Here is a 10,804-nt window from a genome sequence, read left to right on the forward strand (position 1 = left end):
TCCAAACAACTAAACACTAATAGCTTTTGCACCGCTAGCCAGAACAATCTAATGGAGTGCCTTTTCCTAGCAGCTCGCCGATTATAATAAATATGTGGTTTTATTTTCTGAAGTATTTGAATAAATAAAATAGCGTTTTCCAGGGGCAGCGATGTATTTGCTGAGTGAGTGTCTGCGTCTGAGTGCTCATTGAAGGGGATGGGACCTCTTCTTTGCTCTTTGGTCGGTCGTCTTGTGCGGAAAATTAGGCAAAACCAAAAAGATAGCGGAACAACATACATGCTCTTTATTTTTTCAATTGCAGGTTGATGACCAAATGAAGCTGCTTCAGAACTGCTGGAGTGAGCTCTTGATCCTGGATCACATTTACCGGCAAGTAGCACACGGGAAGGAAGGGACAATCTTCCTGGTTACCGGAGAACACGTGAGTGTCCCCAACCAAAAACGAACAAAAAACGAAAACCTCATTATTAAGCGGCAGGGATTTTACTAGGCCAGAAGCATTCTTGTGCTTTGAAAGGGAGCAAGGGAGAGAAATGATGACTTGGATCCTCGGTTCCTGCTCTGGTTATAGAGTTGGGAAAGCAAACAGCTTTCTGCTGCTGCCAGTCTGCAGAATGAGAAGTCTTGTATAAGGGTCAGGTCTACATACATCGAAATGAAACTCAGCAGGTAGGACTGGTGGGTTCTCCCCCGACTGCCTCTTTAGCTTCTCTATGAACACGCCATATTTGTACGACAACTAGCCACTTTGGTTCCTTTATAAAGTGGAGAGTCCTTGCTGTTTTGCTGCTGCTGCTGCTGGTGATGGCGATGATTGTGCTAAAGATGAAACTCAGGGTCTCTTACATTAAACATGTGCTCCCCACTGTCGAGCGACCCAAGCAACCTAGCACCTTTGCTACTTTGGAATGCTCTCAGCTGGAAGAGAGACAAGCTCATGAGAATGGATGGGAGTTCCAGTTTTCAAGCGCTCGTCAGTTAGAGTCAAAGAAAAATTGCTATAAAGCTGGGTTTGTTTCTGAATCTATAATTGTCAAATGTATAAATATTTATCGGTTACCCTGCTATGTGCTGTCCACTATTCAGAGGCACTGGTATATATTAGGGAGTAAAAACAGAAGATGTTTCCGGTCCTTTGGAACACAGTGTTGTATGTAGCAGGAGGTTGATGACAATAAATGAATTCACAAACCTGTGGTATGTTGGAGCAACGAGAAAATAAACAAATATCGGCCCGCATATATTCCCAATACATGTTTGAGGGAGACCTCAGGATTATACAGTGGTTAGCCTCACTGAGCTGACATTTGAACAACACATGGAACAGCAGAGACATCTTGGGAAGGGAGGACCTATGCTATACAATGGGCTTAATTCCTACTTCTTAGGGTTTGTATGAATTCTGGTGTTGTCCTCTCTTTCCCGTAAATGATGAGTTGATTGGTAATATAAACTCGGGGTGTGCTGTGATAAACTCGGGGTGTACTGTGAGTCCTCTAGTCAGTCCTTTCGTTCACAGCTCTTCAGGGCACCCCTACACGTTGTTCAGCCGGGGTGACTCTGGCACTGGGGCACTGTGATCTTTTAACGCCCAGCCATAAATGTTTATGTGCTGTGAAAGCACAGCAGTGCATATTCGAAAATGAAAGGCTGTCTCCACACCATTCTCCGCGTTATTAATAAATCACATTTCCCAATCAAATTAAAGGCAGGCACCATTTCAAGCTTTTGCCGACCGGATCAATTGGATGGTCTCCATCACTGTCTGGTCTTGGCTCTTCAGCAGCTCTGGGGAGAATTTTCTAGATAAGATAGTCTTATCTGACCTCATGGGCTTCCACATTTTGGTGTTTGCATTCTGTACCCCAAGTCTTTGGAAGGAACCTACCGTTTTTCAGTCTGCACACAGGGTGTATGTTCGACCATCACCTCAGCTCAGGAATGAACTCATTTGCTTAAATGAAATGGGATTAGGCCCTCTCAGCTTAGCTCTTCAGACACATTTCTTATTCCTCGTTTAGTTTGCCATTGAGTAATCCCTTATAGTGATGTCAGTTACTGCTGCAGAACAGAGAAAACACACCTCCCGCCTCTCTGATTTTTTAAAACCAAAACGACAATGCTATTCGTGCTGTCAGTCACTGCCGGTCCGGACAGTGCTCGAAAGGCCAGAACTCCCTAGCCTCTTCCCTACACCTTTTCTACAGTACAGATGCTCCCAGCTTCCCCTGTGTGAACAGCATGGTGATGGCTCTTGTATCCCAGCTTTCTCATTTATGGCAACTATAGGAGAAGGCCCTTAACTTCTTCCTTTGTAGAGCAATGGAGAAAAGCACACCCCCAGGCTCCTGTGACTGCAGAGAAGGCAAGCAAAGAGCCACGGGGGGAGACTTTTAGAGCTCATGAGCTTTCAAACAGCAGGAGAAAATTAGGGGTTGGGTTGGGGCGTGGAGACAAGACAGAGACAGAAGAAGCATACATACAGAGAAGAGTGTGTGCATGTGTGCACATGTATATGTATATGTATATATGGTAAAATATTAAAATGACTGGGGATGGAGGGAGAAATTTCTTCCTCATTATGTCAACTGCCTAGTCACATGTAGGGACAGCTTTAGATAGGGATGGTACGTGTTTTTCTCTAGGGGCAGATGGATCTTTGAGAGAGTTGACTATGTAACCCTGCTCTTTCAAGCTCCTTATTGTTCAGATTACAAGCATGTGCCTGCACACCTAGGTGGAGTGCATTTTGACTTCTTGACTTTGGTTTTGCAGTGCATATGTGTATGCGTGCCTGTGTTTAATGAATGCATCTGAGTATGTACACAGATGTGTCTGTGTGTATCTGTGTATGCCAGAACAGACTGTTTCCCCTCTTTAGAATTTACCAGTGGCATCATCTTGAGAAAGTCATGCTACTGTTGAAGCATCAGATTCTTTGCCTGTTTGGTGGGGACCACTGTGGTACCAACATGACAATAATAACAACTAATGTTCGTAACAGTAATAGTAACGATAGGAAATAGTTGTGTGGCACTGGACTAAACAGTAAGTCTTCTAAACAAGGTTGACACTGAGACATCATCGTGACCTGTGTCCCATAGATTATCTGCAGTGTGAACTTTCACACCAAATGGAAGCCTGTTTCTATGATGGATTGTAGCAAGGTCGAGCTGATGTCCTGAGGAAGAATTAGCCACATTGTGCCCATAAAGCATGCAGAACTCTCCCCAAGGCTCCATGGTTGGCACTCGCCCTTAAGTGAAGAAGATGCTTTTACTTTTGGGTAAAAGGTACTTCTGATAGCGTAATAAACGGAAGGCAATCAAAGATATGAGAGGCGGATTGTTAGACACGGCCCTGCAGTGAATAGCCATAAGGGGGTCCCCTCCTCCATCTGTCCCATAGCAGCAGTGACTGTCCTTTGATGTGCTTAGCAGTGAGCAGTGCTGCGGGCAAGCAAGCCCCAGAGCACAGTTAGGCGCACTCCAGGATCTTCCGGAAGAGGAAGTGCGATCAGAACGGAAGCCTTCGACTCCCAACCCTAACCCAGGCAAATACCAAAGCCAACATCTCAACACTAAGAGAACCCTAGATAGTAATTTCCTATTCCCCTGAAGTGTATGTCTAGTTGTTATGACATAACCTCTGTGGTAGCCCCATGCACAACCGGGGGCTGTAAGGCCCCAGCTGCTCTGGGCCCAGTGTCTGGATTCACAGAGATGTCCCTGTCTCTGCCTATTGAGTGTGCACCACCATGCCCAGCCACCGATAGGATAAGTATAGATTAAATTACTCTGAGGCAAAAAGTAAATACTAATATTAGCATTAAAATTCTGTAGTGCCAAATCAATGCATTTGTCTTATGTATGGCAGATAATTCTTTACTATCTAGTATTTTAAACGCTATACATACACACGCATGTATATATACCTGTGTATGCATCAGATAACAACTGAGTACCAGACTCGAGGGCAGATTCTAATATTTACATATTGTACCTAACTAACAGCCACGGCAACATTATCTAACATTAGAACCAAAAGCAATTTCGCTTAAATTTCACTTCATGACGAATGAAATTTATCCAAGGGGGACACTGGCTTAGTCAGTGTCTTCAGTCTCCCCCTTGAATTTAATGGCATAAAGATTACATGTAAGAGAGCAATCTATTAATTTCACTAAGTACATAAAAGACAAGGCCAGCTGCTCCCGAAATGAGTCCAAACTCTGCACTCAACAACGAAAATATAATTATGTTTGCAATAAAATGTAAGGAAGTTGCAGGCCTGTGATTTATCAGAAGTGACTCATCCATCCTCCTTCAGAACTGTGCGATTTGATAAATTATCCCTGGAAGAAATGTTGCCACCACCTCCCCCCCCCCCCATTTAATAAGCGAGTTTGAGTTTTCAAATTAGAATGTAAATAAATGTGTGGCTGCGAAGGTGTTGATGCCAGTTGATTTCTTGAGGTCTGTCTCACTCCAGGTCTTTCACTGATAGATAACCCTGGGAAGCAGCTCCTTCAGTAGAGTCTGTGATGTTTGGAGAATGAACTCTGCCTATTAAAACTTACTCTCAATGACCTGCTGAAAATTCACACACATCTAAATTAAACTGGCCTCATCTTAATAGTAAAATTAACTAAGACTGTGTGTCTATTTCATTTTTCTACAGCTTACTTGGTGACGTTTGCGACAGTGCACTTGTGTGTTATGTAGTATCCTCGGTGTACGTTCAGCTGGCACCAAGCTTGAATTAAGAGTATTATTCTTACTCCGATCATCTCTTTATAACCACAAATAGGAGAGGAGCTGTTTCTAGCCTATGTGCCTTATTTAAAGATGAGGACACTAGGGTGGAGATGGTATCTGACTTTCCCGATTGTCTTTGAAAGGGTCAGTATTTAACCCATGTCACTGGACCTTCCTGCTGTCATCATCTACTCGCTGAGCCATTTGCCCCTGTAGACTTTCTGTTCTATCATGTGATACCCCTGATCTGAAAGTGCTTCAGATTTTGGATGTTATATAGACTAAGATTGCAAAGAGGTAGAGCCAATTCTAAATATGTAATTAATTTAAGTTTACACACACACACACACACACACACACACACACACACACACACACACACACACACACATACGCATCACGATATCCCAGAGGGAATTTTGTCTAGTACTTTTCAGTGAGCCCATGTACACAGAACTTTTCCTTTGCAGTGTTTTAGACGCACGGCATTTCGGGTCTCAGGGTTTTGGTTTGATTTAGTTCTATTTTTTGACACCAGGTCTCATGTAGCCCAGACAGTATCCAGAGCTGCCCTTGAACTACTATTGCTTCTTCTACCTCAGGCATCAAACGATTGCTGGGGTTTAAGGGTCTGACCCACTGGGCTTTAGTACCCATCAGAGTTTTGTATTTACCATGTTCAGTCTGTGTTATTCCAGTAGCAAAGCTATTGATATTTATTTTTGTTGTTCGAGATTTGTAGTCACACTAAGTTTGCTTGGTTGGTCTAGAATTCACCGTACATATTTCAGGCTGCAATCCCAAGCTTGTGACAATCCTCCTGTCTCTGCTGCCCTAGTTGTGTGGGCTATTTTGACACAAACTAGGCCCACCTCTACAGAAGGTCAGTTGAGAAATTGCTTCCATCAGAGTGGCCCATGGCTGAGCTGTAGTAGAGGAGCGCCACCCACTGTGGGTGACTGCCCCTAACTAGGTGGTCCTATTTTGTATAATTAGACTGAGTGAGTCAGTTACAATTTTGCAGTGCTGTTCCATGGTCTCTGCTTCTGTTCCTACCTTGGCTTCCCTCCATGATGGACCATAACCTGTAAGCCAAATAACTCCTTTGCTATCACACCTCTGAAGTGAGAACTCCCTTGACCTAGGAACCTCCCCCTTTAAGAATAGTGACAAAATGCTGGCTGGTTGTTCCCCCACAAATCCGTCGGGTGCTCTGCATCATCCCTTTAATGATCCCCTGCCTCAGGGTTTGGGCTGCGTGCACACTGACCCTTCCACAGGAACAGAATCTGGAAGAAAGAGCTCATAGAACGCTCGACTATTAAATTATGGGATAGTGCCCACCCAGGGGTGGATACAGAACAGTAGGACAGCATCAGGCTTAAAGCAGGAGCTTCACTGGGTGGCTTTTTCCATGGTAGTTGACTCTCTCTGTAAGTTGATTGACACCTTTGGAGGGGGGGTGGTCCTCTTTCACGGATTCATAATTTTCCCACCCTTGAAAACAGTTTCTTTACACCCAGTATTCTCTAGCCAAAGCTGAAAACTCAGCTCATCATATTTACACAATATATATATATAAAAAAAGATCCATTCTGCCTTGTTTTTAATTGCAAATTCTACTCAAGGGACTAGTTCTTACGCATAGGAGGCAGCCCCGTGCCTTCTCGTAGCGAAACAAGTGCAGTCAATTATGGTAATGAAATGTCAATAAATATAAAAATTTAATACAGTCTGCTCTGGGTGAGTGGCAGACGAGGACTTGCCTCCCAGACAAATTTGCTGCTCATGCAAAAATTAAATGCACCTAAAAGAGCATCTGGTTGCCTGAGAATTCTCCAGAAAAACAAAGCTGGGAGTGCCAGGTATGGAGTGAGTCTTCCCAGGCTGTGAGTTCAGGAGCCACGTCAGTACTGCCATGGACAGCCACCCCAACATCTTAGCTTGTTCTTATAAATTGAACTTCTTAATGTCCCCATGAATAATAAAGATGGGAGCCTCTCAGTGCATTTTACAAAATGAAAATAGAAGTAAGACTTTGGTGGTTTCTTTCCAGATCAAGAAATTATTCTGCATAAAAATTAGGACATGTGTCAAGGGAAAGGGGGGGAGATGGTAATCAATTGGATAGGATCTAATGTAATCATCTCAAACGAGCAGCCTCGTGGCAGCCTCTAAGGAAGGGGAAATGCTACTAAATAGTTGTAGAGTCAAGCAAATTGACACCGCGGAGGTTGAAGTGGGGAGGCATGATGAGTTTGAGGCCAGCTATGCTACATTGTGTGACTATTTCTAAAAAAGAGTCCTTAATCACCACACCACAATACCTTAGTCATCTGCAAGCAAGCAGACGTGAACCACGGGTATATTAAGCTGTCTCACAATGCCAGTTAAGATGTACCATAACCGTTATTTCCTCATGTGTTGGTCTATGTTATTATGTGCATGGAGAATTATTGTGCGGCTCATTCCTTACGGGTGGCATATTTTTGTCTTGACTGAATCTTCGGAATTTAAATGATCACCTCGAATGAAAATATTTTTACTGCAGAAAAGCAAGTATCGGTATTTGTGAAGTAAAGGCAACAAGAAGTAGTTGCTATAAAAGTCGTTAACGATGATCAGAATTTTATCTGAATAGTTGGGATACCTTTTAAAGGCGGCATCTCAAACTGCTTTCAAGAGCAAAGCTCTCTCCCTAGTTGGACTGGTAAGCTGTTGTCAACACCTGCAAGATACAGAGCCTCCATCGAGGAACTGGATCCATCAGGATTGGCCCGTGCCTCTGGTTCAATTCACTACAACCAGATTCTACCCACAATTCCTAGTGCGCTCCTGGGAACTTTGTGCTGCTGATCCTATTGGTCGTCACAGTTGTGACTTTCTGTTGTAGGTGGACTACTCCAGCATCATCTCAAACACAGAAGTCGCATTCAACAACCTCCTGAGTCTCGCCCAGGAGCTGGTGGTGAGACTCCGTTCCCTTCAGTTTGATCAGCGGGAGTTTGTGTGTCTGAAGTTCCTGGTGCTGTTCAGCTCAGGTAGGTGACGTTATTTTTCTCACAGTCCGTTCCGCAAACATTGTTTTCAAAAAACCTAACACAGAGTGAATGTCTGGGTGTTAACAAAGGTCGCGTATTTCCTCCCAAGGAGTGAGATCTAGACATGAACGTGATTTCACCTTATTCCTACGTGAATCTTCAGCAGATGGGTTGGGGTGTAGACCAAGAGTCGTTTATTCAGAGTGTTAATCTTTCCTTCCTGGTGGGCAGGTAGGCAAGAGACAGAAAGCAAGGACAGAAGGCACAGTGGAGGTATAGGATCCACTGTACCAAGATGAAGCCATCTTTCTGACATTCCTATTTTTATGAGTCTTTTCTGTTCTGTGGTCTAGCTTCTGCTTTTATCCTTCCAAAATGGGGCCGGCAATTTTTGTGTTTTAACTCTTATTAGGATTAGCTGGAGCACGTTTATAAGGAGACGTCCCACTCTGCGCGTTTAAACAATGGCAGTTGTCAAGAGGAAAGATGCTCCTTTAGCAAGGGGTCGGAGTAGGAAGATAACCAAGCAAGATGGATTAGCTAAATCAAGGCTCTCAGTGAGCCAGTTGAGAAAAATCACCTCTGCTTGGAATAAAAAAAGGATTAAGGAGATGGATTTTTATCGACTTCAAAGGAACAGATTTTTCTGCCTGTCCCTTAGTTGATTTCTGTATTTCGTTGGCTTAACAAAGCCAACTTAAATAAACTTTTTGCCAAGTCTGTTCATTCCTCATTGGAAAAAGGGCTGAGGGAGGCAACTTGCCTTGAACAAAAAGAATGGAAGAAGCCAGACTTACAAGCATATGTTTTTCCTTTAGTCCTCGGTTATAAGATAGTTGTGAATTCACATCCGAAGGAATAAAGCAAGAAAACAATCACAGCGTGAAACAGATGTGCCTGCTTTCCAGACTAGGACCCGTGAAACAGATGCCACACACAACTTTTTTTTTTTTTTGTTTTTGTTTTTTTTGTTTTTTGTTTTTTTTTTTTCAGACTGGGGACCGGACCCTAGGGCCTTGTGCTTGCAAAATCCCTCCACTGACAGTGCCAACCCCAACACAACTGTTGTTAATCAAGGGATGGCTTCAGGTCTTAAGAGGAGACATAGTTTTTTCTGATGCCATCAGTGTTGAAAGGGGAGTGGTGCGTTTGTGTGTTTTAGAAAGTGTGATAGACACGGAGGAAATATTAGTATAAGTGTAAAAAGACAACTGTTTCATAGATGGGAGTGTTCGACGGTTTCCGGTGCCAGGAATGGGCCCTGGGTGCTTTCTGTTATTTCCACAACAAGCAGAAAATTTTCATTCAAGGAAGTCTGTATCTCTTATGATGCAAGAAGAGATACTAAACGAATGCTAAGCTCTTACACCAGTGGTAATTTTAAATGCATAGAGCGAGACTACATGTGAAGGTGTGTATGTAAGCATGATATGACCTACAGGATTTTCTTAGATTTATATATTTTTATCTTGTGTATAGGGTTGTTTTCCTACATGTATGTGCACCACATGCATGACTCATGACCAGGGAGGTCAGACAAGGACCTCCGATTGCCTGGAACGAGAGTGACAGATGGTTGTGGGCTGCCATGTGGGTGCTGGGAATTGAGCCTTGGTCCTCTGAAAGAGAAACAAGTGCTCTTAACCATTGAGCCACCCCTCTCTAGCCCTAATTTGCATGACTTTTATTTTGCCTTCATTGTTCTCCAAATTATTATGTGCTCTGTGGGTCTGGAGGAGACAGGTGTATCTTAACCACCTTCGACCCTTGAACCTTTCAAATTAGCTTCTGAAGGACTGTGTTTATCAGAGCCTCCTGCCACACTTCCTTGTTTGGTGGCTTCGGGGGAAGCACAGGGCGCTGGGGAAGAGCCCGCCTGAGTTATCTGTTGAGACAGAAAAAGAAATAATGCCTTCTGATCACAGGTAAAAATCCGTGCAGGTCAAAAGTTCATTTTTAAAGAAGTATAAAAATGTGATTAATTCAGGTGGTTTCCAGTTTATGAGTGGAAAACTTTCTTCATTAATTTTCTCCAAGGAAACAATGGAGAATGGATTCTTTTTCAACCCTATTGTATATTAAGTAGCTAGGATACTTTAGATCCCAAATAACTTCTACTGTGACTGAGAAGGAAATCATACAGGGCCCAGCCTGTTGCCTGCACCAGGGGCAACAAACCCTGAGGAAATTTGAGCCATCTACGCTCGAACCAGATACATTCAGATCCCAGCTCTGCCCAGCATGGCCCTTCAGTCATCCTGACCAATGGATGCCGTAGTAGAGTACATGAAGGCCCGAGGCTGTGTTGAAGAAGCTGTTGTGGCCTAGTTCTCACATGAGAGGTGATATTGCCCATCCCTCATAGGTTCTGAGGGAAGATGCAGTATGATGTCATGCAGGGTTTTGAGCCAAAAGTGCAGCCAGGGCAGCAGTTTGAAGGAAAGGGAGGGCAGGGTGAGTTGGAGCGATGGGAAGGGGGGAAGCTGGTTGAAAAGTTGGCAAGAGCCTATCCTTGGAAGGGCTGTCCTTGGAGCATCCAACAACTCCAACGGAATGCAGTGTAAGAAGAGAAGGATGTGCCCTGACTCATTCTGTAGGCAAGGATTGTAGCATGAAGGCAGGCTGGCCGGCTTATGCTCATGTGTGACTTTGACGTGGTAACATAGAAAGAGACGAGTTTTATATACAATATGGGGATCTGAAGGAGAAGTTGTCAAGCTGTGACAGGGTCAGAGACTATAAGGACCTCAGATTTTTTTTCCTGGTATTTATTTAGTCTGTATAAACAGTAGTTGACAAGTTTAGTCAAAGCTGGTTCCAGAAACAACCACCTCCCCACACAGCCCTGACTAGTCATTCACTAAAGGACACAACTAAAATAAAATCATGTGACTAAAAAGATTTCAGGACTGCCAATCAAATCCAAGAATAGATTGGTTTATCTGGTCAAGAAAGGAAGTAAAACTGAAAACTATCAAGTCTTTCGACATCTTTGTTTGTGAC

The 10,804-nt window shown here is 43.5% G+C and overlaps 1 protein-coding gene across 1 annotated transcript; it reads left to right on the forward strand.

Annotated features, from left to right (window-relative positions):
* Positions 1-284: 284 nt before the first annotated feature.
* LOC116911493 (nuclear receptor subfamily 5 group A member 2-like) lies at positions 285-7,920 on the forward strand. Its single transcript, XM_032915477.1, has 2 exons — positions 285-424; positions 7,654-7,920. The coding sequence occupies exons 1-2, from the start codon at positions 317-319 to the stop codon at positions 7,807-7,809; spliced, it is 264 nt and encodes an 87-aa protein (XP_032771368.1). The 5' UTR covers positions 285-316; the 3' UTR covers positions 7,810-7,920.
* The last annotated feature ends 2,884 nt before the right edge of the window (positions 7,921-10,804 follow it).

Source organism: Rattus rattus, chromosome 10 (genome assembly GCF_011064425.1).
Source record: "Rattus rattus isolate New Zealand chromosome 10, Rrattus_CSIRO_v1, whole genome shotgun sequence".
Taxonomy (NCBI): Eukaryota; Metazoa; Chordata; class Mammalia; order Rodentia; family Muridae; genus Rattus; species Rattus rattus.